This window comes from Rhincodon typus, chromosome 19 (assembly GCF_021869965.1).
Source record: "Rhincodon typus isolate 14 chromosome 19, sRhiTyp1.1, whole genome shotgun sequence".
In the NCBI taxonomy this organism is placed as follows: domain Eukaryota; kingdom Metazoa; phylum Chordata; class Chondrichthyes; order Orectolobiformes; family Rhincodontidae; genus Rhincodon; species Rhincodon typus.
Genome location: NC_063350.1, coordinates 11,064,763 through 11,086,629, shown reverse-complemented (window position 1 = coordinate 11,086,629; position 21,867 = coordinate 11,064,763). Strand labels below are relative to the sequence as shown.

Below are 21,867 nucleotides of genomic sequence, written 5' to 3'. Positions count from 1 at the left end.
AGAATTGAAATATAAACTTGGTATTGCATCTTTTTAATGTAATTTTTATTTCTCAGTTTAGAAAACAGCGGATTGCTTTTGAATTCCAGAAGTATGCTCCTGATGTTATCACGCTGGTCAGGACTCCTAAAGAAATGTATCATATTCCTCTTAAGGTAGCACTGTTGTAAGTAAGAAAGCACATTGCCATTATCAGTACTGTGATACCTGTGCTCAGGTATGGCCGCAAGTATGGCCATGTAGCACAGTGTGTTTGTACATCGTGACAAAGATTGGGAAACCCTCCAGCTATGACCTCGCTGACATTGACACCTTACTTGGCTCGATAGAAACTTGACATCACAGAAGGAGACCATATGGTTCATTGTGCTCGGCCAAGTGAGAAATAAATAATCGGGACTAATCCCACTTTACAGCTGTTGATCTGTATTCCTGCAGTTAGTGTGTCAAGTTCAGATGTAAATGCAGTGGTTGTTCCACTCTCTGCCACTCTTTAAGTTCTCAACATCCATTGCACTCAATGGGTGAAAAGAATTCTCAACTTCCCTCTAATTCTGCTGTCAATTGATTTAATCTAAGTCCCTGTTTTTTTTTTAAAACCTGTCTACTAAAGGTCTGTCTCCTTCCTGACTACTTGATCTAGGTCCCTCATCATTCTGTATAGTATAGTTACAGCATCTCAAAATTGTTACAGCGCAAAACAACGTATTCAGCCCATCCTGTCTGCTCCGGCTCTCCAAGTGTGCAATTATTTACCACCATTCTCTCTCTTCCCCGTAACTCTGCACGTTCTTCCTTTTCAGATTGCAGTCTAATGCTTTTTGAATATTTCAGCTGCCTCCGACATTGCAGTCCAAACCTTAACCACTTGTTGCACGTTTTTTTTTATAATTTTGTACTTTTGCTTCTCTTATCAATCACTTTAAATCTTTGCCCCCTCATTCTTGATCTCTGCATGAGTGAGAATAGTTTTGCCCTTACTGCTCTCTCCAGGCCTGTCATAGTTTTGATTTCCACTTATCAAATGTCCTCTCAACCTCTTCTTCAAAGGAAGTTTCCCTAATCCATTTTCACCTCAATTGCATTGCTCGCATCCACTCTCTGTCTTACCCCTCCAGAACACTAGCATGATTTACCCTTAAACAAATGCAGGCTGGCTTTCCTTAATAAATCCACATTTCTCTCTGACTGTTAACTTAATCCAAATTATTGTTTCTGGAATTTTCCTCACCACTGAAATTAAACTGATTGGCCCATAGTTGCTACGTTTATCTTTACGTCTTTTGAGTAAGAGTATAAAGTTTGCAATTCTCCAGTGCCTCTGCAATTTTCACTTTCACTTCTTTCCGCATCCTTTTGATGTATCTTATTTGGTCCTGGTGCTTGATCCATTTTAGGTACAGACAGCTTATCTAATGCCTCCTCCTTATCAATTGTAGAAGCTTCTAGTGTCTTAATTACGTTGCCTTTCTGTAAAACTTGGGGAGCACCTTCCTTGGTAAAGACAGGTGCAAAATATTCATTTAATGTCTTAGCTGTGCTCTCTGCTTCCATTTGTAAATCCCCTGCTGGTCCCTAATCGAATGTAATCCTCCTTTCATCACCCCTTCGTTATTTATACATTAGAGAAGACTGAGTTTCCCTTTTGTGGTAGCTGCTGGTCTCTCTTCATTCTTCCTTCTTGCTTCTCAATTAAGTCTCCCCTCTGCCACCTCTGTTCCAAAGAAAACAACTCAAGTCTATTCAGTTTTTCTTCATCATGACAGCAACAGCTGCAGGTTCAAATATTGGAACTTGAACTGCTCCAGCTGATGGCACTTCTTGAAAATGTGGCATGTCCTAGAGTTCCCATGTGGCAAGGATATGCATTATATGAAACTGAGATGATCTGTCATGCCTCAATTCATTAGACCAACCAAGCTTGACAGAAATAACTTAAGTTTTATAAAACACACCGATTACTTTCTTCTTTCTAGTTGGTTTATTTAATTACGTAATGGGTTACATGTTCCTGATTCTAAGTTTGGTAAGCCATCCTAGCTTAAAGAGCAAAATGAGAACTACAGTATTCACTCACCAACTGCCTATCAGCTAACCTTTTTTTGGTTGATTTGTAGTTTACTTTTGAGTAATGCGCTACTCTAGTTATTGCTACCTCACTATTGTTTATAGGTTTTCTATCTTCTCAGCTCCTGCCATGTTACTGTCTTGTGTTACCACTCCTTGATTTTGTTTTTTGTTGCATTCTTCTAATTTCTCTCTCTCTCTGATGCTACTACTTTTCTCTGTTATACTCTCAGGCCTCCCATTGTTTTCACTGTGCTCTTGACATGAGGATTAATGTAATTAAATAATGTATTGTACGTAGAACAGTACAGCATGGGAATAGGCCCTTCAACCCATGATGTTGTGCCAAACTTCAGTTGTAACCTCTAATAATGACAATACATGTTGCTCACCAGTCTTTGCTCTTCAACCTAATCTGTGGTATGTCCCAGCCCTGTGTATTTTTCTGTTCCCAGATGCTACATAACGCCAAATAAAAACCATTTCATACTTCAGCCCTTTGTCCTTTTCATCACCACTGAGCTGCCTACTCCACTCAACTTCTGCTTTCTGCCTAATGTTGCATTTTTCACTCAGTTGCTGTGCAATGCTTTAATCCCAACCTGAATATCCCACACTACTTCGTCCAAGCTGTGATATTGTGACATCCTTTCAAAACAAAAAGCTCCACAATTTGTAATTGCTTCTCTGCAAGTCCAGTGCTGAAACATTTGTAAACTCAAACTTTTTAACTGTTTTCTTAATATTTGAGTAATTAACTCTTGTTACTAAATGCCTGGTGTGCCAGTGATAGGTGTAGCATGACTAGACACACGGATTATTGCAATGAATTTCGACACATCTCGTGTTGTTACATTCTCGTATGCAAGCTTCTTGCAAAGCTTGAATAAACATATGCGTGAGTTAAGAATATGTAATCTGTTATTTTCCAGTATTTGTATTACATGTGCATGCAAAATAAAATGCTTGCGACTTGGCAACTCTTAGCATTGTTGGCAGCTAAAGGAATTGCTGATGCATGAAGAGAATATGTTGAAGTTATAAAATGGAACCGAGGAGACAATCTCTGAATTGAAATGGAAGGAATAATTTGGACAATCCCCACCCAACATAAAGAGAATGATCAAAATATCTTACGTATTACATAGTTCTATGTTTGATCTGATAAATCTGTGTGAGAATGATTAATCTTTTTGTGTAATTTAAGAAATAGGAGCAGGTAAATTTCTCCTAATTGCAACCCTAAATCATCATCCTTTTTATCCTGAGATGCCCCTGTGTTCTAGTTTCCCTAGCCAGAGGAAAGCACTCAGTGTCTATCATGTCAAACCTTTCAGAATTTTGATCCACTTCAGTGAGATCGCCTCTCATTTTTTTTGATCTCCAGAGAATATAGACACAATCTAGTAAATCTAAATACTTAATCTGAAAGAGAGAAATTGAGAACACCTGCATGTGTATTTAAATATGAGAGGAGGCCTTGAGATAGGAAGTTGAATGTTTTCCAGACCATTGGGATCAATTTTACCAGCTGTCTGCTTGCTAATGACTAAACAGTAAGTGGCAGTAGTTAACCCCCTTTGTTCAAAGACCAACACTTCCAATTTTCTAGCTGATGTTTACAACTTAAATCTGTCCTTGTGAAGGGATTTCTGTCACCTCTTCCTATTTCATATGTGCTTAGGTCCTCTTGTTCATCACTACACAGTTTCAACCTGTGACAATTTTTTCACGCTGCCTTCCCTACATGTTTCCTTTGTAATGTTCCCTTGTCAAGACAGCTGATGCTATGGTTGCCTTTGCTGGTTGGTTACAAGCTATCGTAAAGGCAATGGAGTGAAACTAATTCCTTAGGTTTGGTGGTTTAGGTAGAGCATCACCTGAAAATTAAAGATGAGATTTTAGCAAGAATTCTCGGGAAACACTTAAGTACATAGGGTAGTAGAAATCTGGAACACTTTCCACTCCCTGCATTGACTGTTCAAAATAAAACTATTTGTGTTGGGGTCTATTGAATGAATTTAAAACGAAGATTGATAGATTTTGTTAGTCAACAGTATTAAATGTAAAGGAACCAAGCCAAGTACATTTACATTAAAATGCAGATCAGCCCGGATCTAACTGGATGGCGAAAAAGGTTCGGGGGCTCAGTGGCCTCCTCTTGTTCTGTATTTTGAGATTCAGCAATTTGATTCTGTTTCCTTATATAGACCCCAATGAACAAAAACTATCTAACAAAATATGGTTTGATAAGGAGCTTGGAAACTTTATTTTTGCCATGACTTTGTTTTCTGAAGCAACATGATTATTTTATGCAGTATCCTAATTGACTGGAAGAAGGCCCAGAAAATCAAAGTGATAAAGTAATTTACTTTTAGTATAATCCTCCTAATCAACAGCATAAGCAATAAAGTATCCTTTGCATTCAAAGTAATTTAGATTGGACTGATTTTAAATCAGCTAGTTATCAATAAGCAACTGATGGCCACTGTTTAATCTATAAAGATTTAGAAATAAAACATGTGACACCTTTGATTCATATATATGAAAACCATTATCAGCATATCTAACATCTTTGCATGCACCCAAATGTGAGTTTGTTCTGTGCAACTGATTCAAAATGAAATACAAAAAGAGAGCTTTCTGTTTTGTTCCAGCTATCTCCTGAATCCATTTGCTGTGCTCACCTGTGTGGCAAAATCTACTTGTGCCATCAACAATGCAATTATTGCAATTTTTGTTTTAGCCACTGCGAAAGGTGAGATTTCTTTCCTTACGGCAAAACAGGTAGTAGGCTATGACTGTTTCATGTGTCAACTGTCTGTCTGATTTGGTGATTGATCCCATACAAAAGATATTTGAATGAGGCTTGCCTGTCATCATGTATGTGCATACAAGAAAAATTAGAGATTTAGAGCTTAGACATTTTAAAATATAATGGAACATGCCAAAGAAATGGAACAACAAGAGCAGAGGAATATTTGAGCAAACACTTGCAATATTTGTTAATCTTTGAAAGAAAGTCACAGAGACAAAGGAATAAGTCTCATTTGATTCTGTTTTAATTTGCCGCAGAGAAAGATTTATCTCAACTTACTCATGAACTATGGGAAGAGTGCCACTCCTGAGGGGCAGATGGGTAAAGGTACTGCTGAATCTAGCATCAAGCCACATGGCGCAAAGTCCCTGGGTTAATCTCTGATGCCCCCCTGAGTTACCACACTTTTGCTGGGATGCAACAGTTGGATATTGTGCTCTGGTTTTTGGGAGTGGGAAGATCAACCAGGGCTGCAACTCATTTTCTGGATGTCCATATTTATGGACATCAGATCAAGTAGGATTTTGCTGAACTCTGATGCGTTCCACAGTCGGATAGCTTGCTGATCCTTTGGCTTAGTCAGTTGGGTGAGTTTATGGAACACAATCATGACCTTTGGGATCTGCAATTTAGGAAGAAGGAAGTACTTTCAGGAGGGAAGGTGGAAAAACTGATATGAGAAAAATAATTAAAGGTATATAAGACAGTATTTAGTTATAAAAATAGCTCTCTCAGACAACTTGTGTATGTGTTTTTTTCAGGTGCAGTCTTTTGTTTAGAGACCCTTGAAAAATTGCATGTAAAACTGGCTAGTCTTTTCTCTTTAACATGTTGTTCTTTAAGTCAACTTCATGAAGATTGTCTAGTGTGTAGACTTGAATTGACATGTTTTCTGTTTGCCTTTTTTTTAGGAAGTGCCTTTCTTAGTGCAGTATTTTTGGCTTTGGCTGCATACCAATCCTTGTATCCTGTCGCATTGTTTGCTCCAGCATTATTATACCTTGCACAGGTAATTATTTTTAATCACAGCTTTGTTATTAAAGAGTGGAATTAAATTTTAGCAAATCCTTTAGTAAAGACTGATGTCATTAATCAAGCATTCCCTCCCCCGTTCAGATAGTGAATGATTGAACTGTGTGGTTCTGCACCAAGCAGATCAAGATAGGGGCAGGTTTATTGTCTGAACTTTGCTGAGTCACAGAGGACAGGATCAGGCTTACTTATGTTGTCCACACATTGATCAAATAGCTTGCCAGGACATGCACTTTCCCATAAAGACTCTCCACTTGTGTGAGCGTTGTCCTTGTCTCTGGAGCTGTACCACATCCTGAATTAGTCCTTTAGGAGCAGGGAATTTAACTGTGATGTGTACCCTATATGTTTTGGAAAATTAATGCCCCCTGATATTTTTTTTAAAATGACCTATTCAATGACTATCACAAATTGAGCTTGTAACGAAAGGAGTTTGGCTAAGAATAAACATGTGACAATGGTAATGGAATAGTCCATTTAATGTGGGGATAGTAATGTACTTTTGTTAATAAACCTTGAAATCATGTAATGTAAATTTGGAATGTTAATGTTTTATGATTGCTGTAGTATTTATCAGAAATATATTTTTAAAATATTCATTGTAAAAGCACAAGGTGGTGTAGTCCTAAACTTATACAGACCGTGAAGGTTTTTGGTTTGATCTAAGTTAGCTAATCTCAAGGACAGTGACTGATGTGTAAGAGAGAAAGAACACTTGCCTGTGTATTTACATACGAGAGGAAGCTTTGAGTTAGAAATACACAGGAAATTGAATGTTATCCGGACCATTGGGATCAATTATATCAGCTATGTCTGCTTGCTCCTGTTTCTGAGCTAGGGTGAAACGACTAGAATTGCAGATTACACCTGAAATTCAGTGACATGCTGGAACATGTACATCTTTGAGCACTGGCTGATACCTGCATTGAACTAGGCTGATGTAACAATTACATCACACAGGCTCCTACATTAGCAATGACTGCTTTGGGAATTAGTCTTTATCTTGGCCTGTAGTAGCCAGACTTCTTCATTTCAGATGAAATGATTGTGTGGGCTGGAATTTATGCCTAGATCATAAATTAGCTCTGTAATCTGAGGGTCGAGAGCCATCTGTTGACATAGAAATAAAAAGACAAAGACTTGCGTTTCTGCAGCATTTTTCACAACCACCAGCCATTTCAAAGCGTTTTACAGCCAATTAAGTATTTTTACATATATAGTCCACTGCTATGATGTAGGAAACACAGCAACCAGTTTGCGGTTAACAACTCCAATAAACTCCAATAAAGGATAAATAGGGTGGTCACTAGGACTTTAAACTAGTGAGTTGGGGGGAATGGAAAGGGAAAACGACAGGGAGTATGATGGTAAATAAAAAGGTAAGCAGCAGGTTAGCATGTGTGCAGGAGGGTTTAAGTTCAAGGCAGACTATGAAAGAAGCAAAAAGAAAGGATAACTCAGGAGATATTATTAGAGATGTTGGAAATCATGAGGGTAAGAAAGCTAGCATAAAGGCACTTTACCCGAATGCTCGTAGCATTCATAACAAGGTTGATGAGTTAACGGCACAAATCATCGCGAATGAATATGATTTGGTAGCCATTACGGAGACATGGTTACAGGATGGTCACGACTGGGAGTTAAATATCCAAGGGTACCAGACTATTCGGAAGGGCAGACAGGAAGGTAAGGGAGGTGGTGTAGCCCTGATATTCAAGGACGCCATCAGGGCGGTGCTGAGAGATGATATAGGTTCTATGGAGAATGAGGTTGAATCCATTTGGGTGGAAATTAGAAATTCTAAGTGGAAAAAGTCACTGATAGGCGTAGTCTATAGGCCACCAAATAATAACATCAGATTGGGGCGGGCAATAAACAAAGAAATAACTAATGCCTGTAAAAATGGTACGGCAATTATCATGGGGGATTTTAACCTACATGTAGATTGGTCGAACCAGCTCGGTCAGGGTAGCCTTGAGGAGGAGTTCATTGAGTGTATCCGTGATAGTTTTCTTGAACAGTATGTAATGGAACCAACGTGGGAGCAAGCTATCCTAGACCTGGTCCTGTGTAATGAGACAGGAATAATTAATGACCTCATAGTTAGGGATCCTCTTGGAAGGAGTGATCACAGTATGGTTGAATTTAAAATACAGATGGAGAGTGTGAAGATAAAATCCAATACAAGGGTCCTGTGCTTGAACAAGGGGAACTACAATAGAATGAGGGAGGACTTGGCTAAAGTAAACTGGATACAAAGATTTTATGGTGGGACAGTTGACGAGCAGTGGAGGACTTTCAAAGCAATCTTTCAAAGTGCTCAGCAAAAGTATATTCCAATGAAAAGGAAGGACTGTAAGAAAAGGGGTGTCTGAAGAAATAAGGGAGGCTATCAAATTGAAAGAGAAGGCATACAAAGTGGCCAAAAACAGCATGAAACTAGAAGATTGGGAAAACTTTAAAGGTCAACAGAAAGCCACAAAAAGAGCTATAAGGAAAAGTAAGATAGAACATGAGAAAAAACTAGCACAGAATATAAAGACAGATAGGAAAAGTTTCTATAAATATATAAAACGAAAAAGAGTGGCTAAAGTAAACATTGGCCCTTTAGAGCATGAGAAGGGGAATTTAGTTATGGGATATGATGAAATGGCCGAGGCATTGAACAGGTATTTTGTATCGGTCTTCACCGTGGAGGACACTAATAACATGCCAGTAATAGACAAAGAGACGAAGGTAGGTGAGGACCTGGAAACGATCATAATTACGGAAGAGGTAGTGTTGGGCAAGCTAATGGAGCTAAGGATTGATAAGTCTCCTGGCCCTAATGGAATGCATCCCAGGGTACTAAAAGAGATGGCGGGAGAAATAGCAGGTGCATTGGCGGTAATTTTCCAAAATTCGCTGGACTCTGGGGCAGTCCCAGCAGGTTGGAAAACAGCAAATGTGACGCCACTGTTTAAAAAGGGAAGTAGACAAAAGATGGGGAATTATAGACCAGTTAGCTTAACCTCTGTAGTGGGGAAGATGCTTGAGTCTATTATCAAGGAAGAAATAGCAAGGCATCTTGATAGAAATTGTCCCGTTGGGCAGACGCAGCATGGGTTCATGAAGGGCAGGTCATGCTTGACAAATCTTTTGGAATTCTATGAAGACATTACGAGCGAGGTGGACAATGGAGACCCAGTGGATGTGGTGTACCTAGACTTCCAAAAGGCCTTTGAAAGGTGCCGCACAAGAGGCTACTGCATAAGATAAGGATGCATGGCATTAAGGGTAAAGTATTAGCATGGATAGAGGATTGGTTGACTAACAGGAAGCAAAGAGTGGGGATAAATGAGTGCTATTCTAGCTGGCAGTCAGTGACTAGTGGTGTGCCTCAGGGATCGGTGTTGGGACCGCAATTATTTACAATTTATATAGATGACTTGGAGCTGGGGACCACGTGTAGGGTGTCAAAGTTTGCAGATGACACTAAGATGAATGGCAAAGCAAAGTGTGCAGAGGACTGTGAAACTTTGCAGAGGAACGTAGATACATTGAGTGAGTGGGCAAAGGTCTGGCAGATGGAATACAATGTAAATAAATGTGAAGTCATACATTTTGGTAGGAGTAATAGTAAAAAGGATTATTACTTGAATGGTAAAAAGTTGCAGCATGCTGCTATGCAGGGGGACCTGGGTGTCCTTGTGCATGAATCACAGAAGGTAGGTCTGCAGGTACAACAAGTAATTAGGAAGGCAAATGGAATTTTGCCCTTCATTGCTAAAGGGATTGAAATAAAAAGCAGAGAGGTTATGTTGCAGCTGTACAAGGTGCTGATGAGGCCACACCTAGAGTACTGTGCAGTTTTGGTCTCCTTACTTGAGAAAGGATGTACTGGCACTGGAGGGGGTGCAAAGGAGGTTCACTAGGTTGATTCCGGAGTTGAGGGGGTTGGCTTATGAGGAGAGACTGAGTAGATTGGGATTATATTCATTGGAATTCAGAAGATTGAGGGGGGATCTTATAGAAACATATAAAATTATGAAGGGAATAGATAAGATAGAAGTAGAGAGGATGTTTCCATTGGCAGGTGAAGCTAGGACAAGAGGGCATAGCCTCAAGATTAGAGGGAGCAGATTTAGGACTGAACTGAGAAGGAATTTCTTCACCCAGAGGGTTGTTAATCTATGGAATTCCTTGCCCAGTGAAGTAGTTGACGCTACTTCAGTAAACGCTTTTTTTTAAAAAAAAAAGATAGATTTTTTTTGAACAATAAAGGAATTAAGGGATGCGGTGAGAACGCGGGTAAGTGGATCTGAGTCCACGAAAAGATCAGCCATGATCTTATTGAATGGCGGAGCAGGCTCGAAGGGCCAGACGGCCTAATCCTGCTCCTAGTTCTTGTGTGATAATAACCAAATGATGTTCACTGAGAGATTTAAAAAATATTTTCTCCCTGCTATCCTCTGAAGTAATGCAATGGAATCTTTTGTATCCAGTTGAAAAGGCAAGCAGGACCTCAGTTTAATATGTCATCTAAAAGGCAGCATCTCCAACAGTGTATTGCTCCTTTTGTACTGCATCAAAGTGTCGGCTTTGATTTTATTTGTGCCCAAGCCTGGAGTGGGGCTTGAATCTAATTTTTTTTTTAATGATTTTTAGAGGTAAGCGTACACAAAGGAACGTTCTTTTTGGTTTCAACCAGCACCTTAACCCATTCAAAACCAAGCTACCATGGTTGCTAGATATGAGATAAAAACAGCAAATGCTGGGAAGACCAAACAAGTCTGGCAACATCTGTCAAAAGTGAAACATCTGATGTTGCCAGATTGCTGGCCTAATGAAAGTTCATCAACTTGAAACATTAACTGTTCTGATAAATGGCTATTGGCCTGAAATGTTAATTCTGATCTGTTGGTCGTCTTTATCTTCTTGTGATACTTCCAAGTATCGATTTCAATCTAAGAGGTTGTTCCCTACATGGCATATTCCAAACGTTTGGCCTTTCCAAAACAACTAAACTTTAGCTTTCCTCTAATCTTTTACAAAAGCAGAACTGCACCTTGCTGTAATTGTAAACCAGAAACACACAAAGCAATAGATCACATTGTTAACTTATTGAAGAGCAGAATAGACTGGCTTCTACAGGGAACATAAAGCTGGGCATTGGTGGTAGATGATGAACTAACACCTCTGTGTGGGCTGAAAATAGAATGTTTGTCTTTGGAAAGGTAGGAGTTCACACTTCAACCCATCTTGCCTTTGTGGCTGAAGGACAATTTGTAAAAGGGAATGATTGTGATTGTTAATGGGCAAATAGACTGATTACAGTTGATGCCAGTTATTTGACATTACCTTTATATCTTAAGTAAATTTTCCAATGGGTGACATCTCCAAAGCTGCTTCTACAGTTCAAACAATGCAGAGTTCAAGAGACATTTTAAATGCAGGCCTCTCTGGAAGTAGAGAAATGAATATTTTGCATTGAAAACACGGATAACATAGCAACACTGACTTGATGTTACAATGTTTTGAGCCACTGAATTCCTAGCTGTTGGTGGGAAAATTTGCCGGGTAATTAGGGATGGGCAATAAATGCCATCCTAAATAGTGATGCCCATATCCCAAGAACATATAAAACTTGTTTCAAAGTTCCACACTAAATCAATAGTCCTGGTGTATTGATTAGTTAATGCAACTGATATTGGTATACTGTGAGTTAATGCAGCTCATAATATTTTCTAATAGTGATATTAAAGCACGTGTCTGGTCAGCCAAAGGGCACGTTATATCTCACTGCTATAGCAGAACTGAGAAGTGGAGCAGATGCTCAATATTTGGAAACCATTTTGCTCATTAACTGGTGAGAAAATAAGGGTTAATAGGAGCCATTTGAAATTCATTGAGAATATATGTAAATACCTTTTTTTTTTAATCTTGCCACAGAAACACTGTGTGTTCATGAGCCTACGCAGCACTACTTTCTTGCTACATTTGCTCAAGTATGCAGTCATGTTTTTGGGTTGCCTGATGGTCATCATATGCTTATCGTTTTTCTTGCTGAATTCGTGGAGTTTCATTCCCTCTACCTATGGCTTCATGTGAGTTGTCAATCAAAAGCATCTTTTAAGCAATATTTTCTGTGTTTTATGTTAGAGACTTGCTGTAGCATGTTGAGGACTTCCTTACAGAGAAGGGTGTCATGGCAGGATAAGTGCCTCCTAACAGCGAAAGGGAAATGGAAGAGAATTAAATTCTAAGTAAATATTTTTAAGAATGAACAACTTTTTCCAGGGTTCCATGCACTTTTACAGTTTGGTAAACTTTACAAAGATATTTGGAATAAAGTTGAATTTGGGTAAACCTGATTGCCACCCCACAATTTCTCTCTTTTGTCACCTGTTAGTTTCACTGCTATGGCTATTCTGTATTTGGAAGCATGAACAATATAGGTTGTTCTACCAAATATTTTTTCCAACAAAGCCAAGCCAGTGCTCAGCTGAGATGAAATTGGAAATTATACATAATTATTCACTCACCTAGCAGAGGCTGCTGCTTTGCCTAGAAGTACATTGTGTTACAATTTTCGTAAAGACCTAAAATGTTTCTTTACTTAAATAAAAATTTGAATTTCCTATTTATAGCTAAAGGGTTGACACAACAAGATTTCAGCTTCTACTGTAATAAACTAAAAGCACCATTGATTAAAACTACTTTGGTAGGTTGCTTGTGTTTTAAACTACAGAACAGTGCTCCCCTTTTAATTTTAGCACAGCTGAAAAACTCACTTCACGGTATATTTACACTGTTCCCTAAGTAGTTAACATAGAACAGTACAGCACAGTACAGGCCCTTCGGCCCATGATGTTATGCCGACCTATTATCCTACTAAGATCAAACTACCCTGCATACCCTACATTTTACTATCCTCTGTGTGCCTATCCAAGAGTCACTTAAAAGTCTGTAAAGCATCTGACCCCACGACCACTGCCAGCAGCGCGTTCCACATGCCCACCACTCTCTGTGTAAAGAACCTACCTCCCCTATACCTTCCTCCAATCACCGTAAAATTATGCCACCTCATAGTCATTTCCGCCCTGGGAAAAAGTCTTTGACTATCTACTCTATCTATGCCTCTCATCTTCTTGTACACCTCTATCAAGTCACTTCTCATCCTTCTTCGCTCCAATGAAAAAAGCCCTAGCTCCCTCAACCTTTCCTCATAGAACCTGCTCTCCAGTCCAGGCAGCATCCTGGTAAATCTCCTCTGCAACCTCTCTAAAGCTTCCACATCTTTCCTATAATGAGGTGACCAGAACTGAACACAATATTCCAAGTGTGATCTAACCAGAGACTTATAGAGCTGCAGCATAGTCTCACGACTCTTAAACTCAATTCCCCTGCCAATGAAAGCCAACACGCCATACGCCTTCTTTACAACCCTATCAACTTGTTAATCCAAAACGATTCTTAACTGCTGAGGGTTTACTTCTGCCTCTTCCCTTTCCAAGCCTGATAACTTTTAATCTCAGATTGTCTTCCATGGTGAGGATTTCTCTTAGAGTTTTCCCCTCCAGCACAAACTAAGTGAGTCTACCTGCCTTCTTTCAAATCTTCACAAGTTTGATCTTTTCAATCTGAGTGCGAGCTGCTGTCTGTATTCCTTGAGGGAGTGCCTTTGGGACTTTCAGTCTCTATCTGCCTTCTTTTCCCCTCTGGTTGTGGCCAGTTGAGCCATGTCTGTAAATTCTGACGCTGTCTGGAAATCTTCCTTCTCTTAAAGCCTGTCCATGGCAATGTTAATTTCTTGGGCCTTATATCCAGGTAAAAATGCTGATTAGATATTCAGACGTAAGTTTTATTCTATCCTAGACCTAAATTTTATTCTATCTTAGACCTAAATAGTTTAGGGCATAACTATTTATAACCTGACATTCCCAAAACCTTCCTGGGATTTTAGAAACTAGAAGGTGAACTATTATAAACATAAATGCTGCTGCCATTGTCTCCAGCTGTGATATTTTGCTCTTTAATATATTTACAGCTTCTTTATAGGAGAAAAACCTCCTTAATCTGCCACTGCATCACCCAAACCTGTTGTCAGACAGACCTTGGGGCAGTAATGTGATTCCTTCCATGTTATCTTAAGCTATTTACGTAGATGATTTGGAGTTGGTATCAAATGTAGTGTATCAAAGTTTGTGGATGACACTAAGGTGAGTGGTAGAGCAAAGTGTACAGGGGACTCTGAAAGTTTGCAGAGGGATGTAGATAGTTTAAGTAAATGGGCAGCGGTCTGGCAGATGGAGTACAATGTTGATAAATGTGAAGTCATCCAATTTGGTAGGAATGACGATAAAAAGGACTATTATTTGAACGGTAAAAAATTGCAGAATGCTGCTGTGCAGAGGGACCTGGGTGTCCTTGTGCATGAATTGCAGAAGGTTGGTTTGCAGGTACAACAGACGATTGGGAAGGCAAATGGAATTTTGTCCTTCGTTGCTAGAGGGATTGAGTTTAAAAGCAGGGAGGTTATGCTGTAGCTGTATAGGGTGCTGGTGAGGCCACACCTGGAGTACTGTGTACAGTTTTGGTTTCCTTCCTTGAGAAAGGATGTACTGGCACTGGAGGGGGTGCAGAGGTGATTCACCAAGTTGATTCCGGAGCTGAGGTGGTTGGCTTATGAGGAGATACTGAGTAGACTGGGACTATATTCATTGGAATTTAGACAAATAGGGTGTGGTGCGGGAGGGGGGGGCGCGGGGGTGGAATCTTATAGATTCATAAAATTATGAAGGGAATAGATAAGATAGAACCAGGGAGAATGTTTCCACTGGTGGCTGAAACTAGAACAAGAGGGCATAGCCTCAAAATTAGGTGGAGCAGATTTAGGACTGAATTGAGGAGGAACTTCTTCACCCAAAGGGTTGTCAATTTGTGGAATTCCCTGCCCAGTGAAACAGTTGAGGTTTCCTCATTTTTAAAGCTAAGCAAATTTTTTGAACAGTAAGGGAATTAAGGATTATGGTGAGAGGGTGGGTAAGTGGAGCTGAAGCCACAAAAAGATCAGCCACGATCTTATTGAATGGCAGAGCGGGCTCGAAGGGCCAAATGACCTACTTCTGCTCCTGGTTCTCATGTTAACCTATTGTTAAAGCCACAGTTGTAAAGTACAACTCACCTTGCAAATTTGAATGGCACAGTGTTTATGTTACAAGATATTAATTCAAAGTTTTAGACTAATGAACTAAAGTCATGAATTCAAATCCCATCATGGCAACAGCAGATGGGTGAGATTTAAATTCCTCTCCTCCAATAGGGTTGTGGGTCCTTTCACATTCCACTTGAACAAGCAGCAGACCTTATTTGTCTGAAAGGCAGCACCTCTGACGATACAGTGTTCTCTTAGGAATGCATTAACATTAGTGTAGATTAACTAGCTTAAATGTAGTTGGATATGTAATTGTTGACTCCGTTGAACAATTTAATCAATAAACTGATGTTAAAAACTCAACTGTTTGAAATTGAGATAAAACCTGCCCATCCTAAATGTGTAGTGCTCAGTATAGGTTTTATGAAAAATTTAAATGCTATTGTTTTTGGCTAAATCCTTTTATTTTCCTTTAGTCTTTCTGTTCCAGATCTTACGCCAAACATTGGCCTTTTCTGGTACTTCTTTGCTGAGATGTTTGAACACTTTCGCTTGTTTTTTGTGTGCGTATTTCAAATCAACGTGTTCTTCTACACACTTCCTCTGTCGGTGAAATTAAGGTGAGACTTTCTAAAATTGGCTTTTTCTATATGTCCTCTATTTTTGTCTTTTAATTACTTCTCTCACTAGGTTTTGCCACTACGCCGTACTTTCAACCTCGAGGGCAACAGAGGTCAGATAAATTGAATATTTTGAAGACTGAGATGGATGGATTCTTAACTTCGGAGAGTAACTGTGGTTTTCAGGGATTGGCAGGCTTGTGGATCAGTGATCTTATTGAATGACAGAGTAGGCTAGAGGGTCTGAGTGGCCTACTCCTGCTCTTAATTCAAATGATCGTGTGATACCTCGGTCAAGCAGCCATTATTATGTTCGTCTACGACCATGAACTGTTCCAGCTATTTAACTTTGGGAAAACTTCTTCTGATTCCAGTCCTCTCCTTGCCCAATAGCCTCTCTCGCACTTCCTCTTTGGTTACTACATTTGGCTAGCAGATGCAAGCAACCAGTACTTCACAATTGTTTGCCTCTCCCAAACCTTGAAAGAAAGAAAGATATGTGTTCAAATAGTACTTTTGACAAACTCGGGACATTTCAAAGAGCCTTGAAGCCAATTAAGTGTTTTTGAACTAGACTTTGGTCTCTGGGGTGGGACTTGAACCAATAGCTTCTAATTGCGAGTTGTGAACCTAGACCTGCCTTGCCCAGTAACTTACCTTCTCAGTAGTAAAGAGTTAACGATTTCAGTCATGTTGGATTTCTCCCCACGTGCTGCTAAACTTGCAGAGTGTCTCCTAACACTTTGTTTATTTCAGATTTCCAGCATCAGCAGTCATTTGCATTTATTTATTCAGTAGTATACAGTGCTGTGTGACTGATATGCCTTCATTTAAGATTCTGGAGGTTCAGCTGAGGGAATATGAACAACTAGGGGCTATATTAAAAAGCAGAACCAAAAAGGTAGCAATCTCCGGATTACTACCTGAGCCACGAGCAAATTGGCACAGGGTCAACAAGATCAAAGAGCTAAATACGTGGCTCAAAGTTTGGTGTGGAGGAAACGGGTTCAAATTCATGGGACATTAAACCAGTACTGGGGAAGGAGGGAGGACGGGGACGGATGGGACGGACTTTACCTAAGTTATGCTGAGACCAAAGTCCTGATGAATCACATCCTGGCTGTGGATAGGGCTTTAAACTAAATAGTGGGGCAGTTGGGTTCAGTCGCATGGAAAATAATGGAAGAAGCTAAAAGCGGAGAGTACTCAGTCGACATTATTATTGTTTCCAGAACACATGATAGGACAGAGTATGGAAAAGGTCAGGAATCTAACTTCAGGCACAGCAGATAAGGGGACAACTATGAGAAGAGACCAGTCACATTAGGACTAAGGGTGTTCTACTTAAATGCACACAGTATATGAAACAAGGTAAATGAACTTGTAGCGCAGATTGAAATTGGCAGTTTTGATGTTATGGATATCATGGAGATGTGACTGCAAGGAAATCACAGCTGGCAACCAAATACCTAAGGATCTCATTGTAACTACAGTCAGTAGTTCTGCTGAAGATCTGGTCCTAAGCATTTCTGCTCTCATTTGTTTTTTCTGTTGGTGAAAGGACTACTTAATATGCAAAGCTGAGATAAACTTGCCAAAACCCTGGTTATTTAAGCATGCTTTGGTATGCAGTGTTGAATTTTAACAATAACTCAATTACATACCAGGTTTGTGAAGCATGGTATTAGCTATCAAGCAGTTTGTTTTGTGCTGACTCTGCAATGTGTATGTTGTAAGCTTAGATACTTGTCGGCTTGCAATCTTTTTAATGACTTGTTTGTGATTGATATACTGCTCTTTATTCCATTTGCAGAGATCATCCCATGTTTTTCATGTTCGTTCAGCTTGCAATCATTGCAATTTTTAAGTCTTACCCTACTGTAGGAGATGTAGCACTGTACATGGCTTTCCTACCCATGTGGAATCATCTTTACAGATGTAAGTATACAAATGGAGCTAACAATATGATTTTATATATATTTTTTTAATGACCTCCTTTCTTCTGCTGAAGCAGCATTCCCCTTGACTGAGAGATATTTGCACCTTTGCCAGCAGAACTCTGGTCCCTCATGCATATGACTATTATTTGAGTTAATGGTTAATAGATGGGCTGTTTGGCTTTAGAACGCATCACTGTGGTATCTGAGTCTCTCATCAGCCATCACCCACAGATTTGCACCTGCTAACAGAGGATAATAATGGCAATGTGTAAACCCTGCCACTTATCATCTTTAGGCACTCCAAACAACAATCAGCTGGGTGGTGGGGATTCATCATTGTAGTGGTATGTTACTGGCCTAGGTATGGAATTAATAATGCAAAAGAGAAGACTTCTGATCCCATCACAGTGATGTTAAAATTTCAGTGTGGTTTTAAAAGGAACTGACATAGTTAAAATGACCTTGATTCTCTCCAAAATGCACAAATACGCAAGGCAGCATATAAGAAGCAACTTCTTGTATGACAATCTTAAAGGCACAGAAATTAGAGGGAACATTAACCGTGTGCAAATGAACTTGAAGTCCAATTGGTTTGCTAATGTTTGCTTAAAAAGAGAAAGCTACTTTTCTGAAGAAGGGTCTAGGCCTGCTTTCCTGCTCCTATGATGCTGCTTGGCCTGCTGTGTTCATCCAGCTCTACACCTTGTTATCTAAGCTACTGTCCTTACCTAGACAGTTTACCATGGGATTAGTCACAATGTGGCTAACTGCTGTCTGAGGTGGCTTCATGATTCATTCAGTTGGCCCACCAACCTGGTAAGTAGGGATGGGCATTTAATGTCAATTTGCCAACAGTGCCCATAAACGAAGAATGACTACAACAGAAATATTGATGCTGTGGCTGAGATCTGTCAAATTATCACAAATGAGGAATCAAATCTCTTTATGAACCAAGTCACTTATTTGATTGATCATCATTTCTTGAATTTGGGAATTTCCAATTATCTACTGCATCAAGACAGAAATATTATCTACTAAACTGCCAGGGGAAAATGGGGACTTGTGTTGATGGATAATTGTGGCATACTGCTCCTTTAGAGCTTGAGATACATCTGCCAAATTCTTGAATTCAGCTGAGGTCCATTAAAGGTTTAGCATACTCTTTCTTGTTTTCCACAATGTTTACACAGGAAAATGTGGAATGAGAATATTCCCGTCCTATTGGCTGGAACTAGGTTCTATCTGTCTCCTTGTTTTGGAAGATACCTATAATGTACCAGACCAAAGTGACCAAATTAATTTTTTGTATTTTTCAGTCCTTCGGAACATCTTTGTGGTGACGTGCATGCTGATATCTTCTTCAGTGTTGTTCCCTGTTCTCTGGCACCTTTGGATTTATGCTGGAAGTGCAAATTCCAACTTTTACTATGCCATTACCTTGGCTTTCAACGTGGGACAGGTCAGTATAATAGTTAAAATTAGTTTGTGGGTCTCTGCTGTGTGGATTAATGTTAAAGCAGCTGACCTGCCTGGGTGAATGGGGACACTAATTTGTAGGCACAGTCCCCACTATTGAACTACGAGATGGGACTTAAGGTTAAAAGAGAGGAAGTTATGCACACAGCATCATTTCAATTGCTGCTAATCTGCCAGTCTAATGCATAAAATGGGACGAGGTAACTGTGTGAAATCACAAAGTGTACATCCAGGTTCTTGTCATACTTGAAATTGATGTTGGGGATATCAGTAGAATATATTACTTATTTTTAAGATATTACTAATTCTTACTACAGACTAAGTCATGATTTTGGTCTGCTTAACAAAGACAGCTTTCCCTGCCTCCGCAAGAAAAAATAATTGAGGCCTGCAAGTGCACCTAAAATGCGAAGTTTGTAGAGCTCCTGTTGTTTGGGTGGCTGACTTAGCTTATTAGAACCATGTTATATGAAACATATTATTCTGCTGTTTCAGTGAAGCAGCCCCTCTTTAAGGCAGAAGTTTGTAATAAAAAGAAAGAACTTGTACTTTTGCAACACCATTCACAGCCTTAAGGCATCTTAAAGTGCTTTACAGCCAGTTAAGTATTTTTGAAGTCATGTGACTTGCAAAACATGGCAGCCACTTTGTACATAGCAAGGTCCTCCACAGACAGTGGTGATGTGATAATGGACAACTAATTGCTTTTAGTCTTGTTGGCTGAGAGATAAATATTGTCAAGTACACTGCAGGTGAGAACTCTTGCATCTGAGGAATGCGCAGCTGTACTATATCGAATACAGCTGCACTTTAGCATAATGTGCAGTATCAGATATGATGCTTCAGAGCTTTTAAAACAATGTATTCCCCAAAACTGACATGAGCAGAAAAGACATCTAATTTACTTTAATAGTCAATGAAAAATGGTGACATGCATTCATTAGAAAAGTACAGTCTGAATAACTCTCACTAACCATTAAGGCACCATTCAAATTGCAGAAGCCCTAACTCCATTTATGCATGCTATATCATCTATTTCAGTTTGTTAACAAGACAATTTGAGTGATCTTTATTTAATGTTGATCCTTGTATGGCACGATGACTGAAACTGTCTGATATTCCTCCACAGATCCTTTTGGTTTCTGATTACTTCTACGCCTACATTCGGAGAGAGTATCATCTCATCGAGGGACTTAATTTGAAATCCCAGGATGGCAAAGAGGCCCATGTTGTTCTTAAATAAGGGATCAATTAATGCCATGTATTAATATTAAAATCCCAACACGCTCCCATTTTATTTTGTAGAGAAGGTACTGTTGCTCAGGACATCAGTGTTCCTCATTGTGATACAGCTACAGATTGCAGGATTCAATCACTTAAAAGCATTTGTTTTTATGGTGCTTGAAGCACCAGGAGGACAGGAGTTTAAGTTCAAAGTACTGTCAATTTAACACACAGTTTTAAAAATATTAAGTTCTTTTCAAAGTTAATCCTTAAATTTTTTTTCTTACTTCTAAACAGTAAATGTCATATTGCACTGGAGCTGTGCTAGCCTGGGAATTCAGATGCTCGTGGCTCAATGTTCATGTTAAGATATGCTCCTGTTTTTCTGTTCCCTCTGCAGCCCTTAGCTGGGAATGGGTCACTAAAGATGAAGGTTCCTGTGGAATGTTGGCTAACTACTGATGGGTCTGTCTTCCCAGTGTATTTAGTTTGACTTACCTTGCACTGGTTCCCAACTTTGTTACCATGGAACTTAGCAGTACTTGGCTTAAGGCTGTGTTACACAAGTGTTGGACTAGAGACTATCCTTTCTGATGGGTTCACATAGCACGTATCTCACTCGGGATGCTTGACCACACTTCTGAGAAGTGGAACTAGTCTTGTCAGAAATCTAAAAATGGGTGCGGTAAAGTGTGTAATATATGGGCTAAAAATATAATTGTCAGTCTAAATCAGTAACTGAATGTACAATACATTCTTTTCAATATAAACTTCTGTTATAACACTCTCTGCTTTATACCCCCTAAATGATTGTAAGATTCTGTTGATAAAGCTAATCAAAGCCTTTGGATTCTAAAATGTTCAGTTTACATTATTAACCTGTGTTATGAAATACTTTTACCACTGTTCAGCATACACCTCCAAAGTAGTGAGCAATATGCTTTGGTCATAAGGAAATATATGGAATGGTAGGATTTGCACTTGCTCCCAAATTAAGTTTAAATAGGTATAGTTGGTATTATGCATCTCATTGAGACTGCTTATAAAGTATGTGGTAATTTCTACCTAAAAGCAGCAAAGCACAACAGGAGAGAGGACCAATAGTGAGAGGATATCCAATGAAGTGCTATCACAGGACTGGAATCTCATAGGGTAAGTACACCGGTAAGGTCAGAATTTTTATTTCTATATGATTTTAATTAATCAGAATTAAAATAACATCAGATAAATTAATTAGCATAAAATTTAGCATTAATTTTGTTAAATGCATTAAATGGTTCTGAAACTTTTAGGAAATTGAAATCCAAGATATTTTGGAGATAGGTATTAAAGTTTTGGAGTAGATCTGTAGCTTGGGTTGTGGGTGTTGAGGTTGGTTGGCTCGCCGAGCTGGTTTGTTGTTTTGCAGACGTTTCGTTACCATGCTTGGTAACATCCTCAGTGCAGCCTCCGATGAAGCATCGGTGTGTTTTCCCGCCTGGTTTTTAAACTCTGGGGTCCGTTGAGATGGATTGCCTCACTTCTGGGTTTCCTTCTCATAGTCTCTGCAGGGGA

The 21,867-nt window shown here is 39.3% G+C and overlaps 1 protein-coding gene across 1 annotated transcript in view; it reads left to right on the top strand.

The window, feature by feature from the left end:
* Positions 1-21,171, top strand: part of pigu (phosphatidylinositol glycan anchor biosynthesis, class U) — a 30,594-nt gene extending 9,423 nt beyond the window's left edge. Inside the window, exons 5-12 of the mRNA XM_048608273.1 lie at positions 57-166; positions 4,725-4,825; positions 5,797-5,894; positions 11,849-12,003; positions 15,530-15,673; positions 17,487-17,611; positions 18,930-19,072; positions 20,219-21,171. Coding sequence (XP_048464230.1) covers positions 57-166; positions 4,725-4,825; positions 5,797-5,894; positions 11,849-12,003; positions 15,530-15,673; positions 17,487-17,611; positions 18,930-19,072; positions 20,219-20,332 — 990 coding nt within the window. The 3' untranslated portion in view covers positions 20,333-21,171. The remainder of the gene's footprint in view (positions 1-56; positions 167-4,724; positions 4,826-5,796; positions 5,895-11,848; positions 12,004-15,529; positions 15,674-17,486; positions 17,612-18,929; positions 19,073-20,218) is intronic.
* Positions 21,172-21,867: the final 696 nt, after the last annotated feature.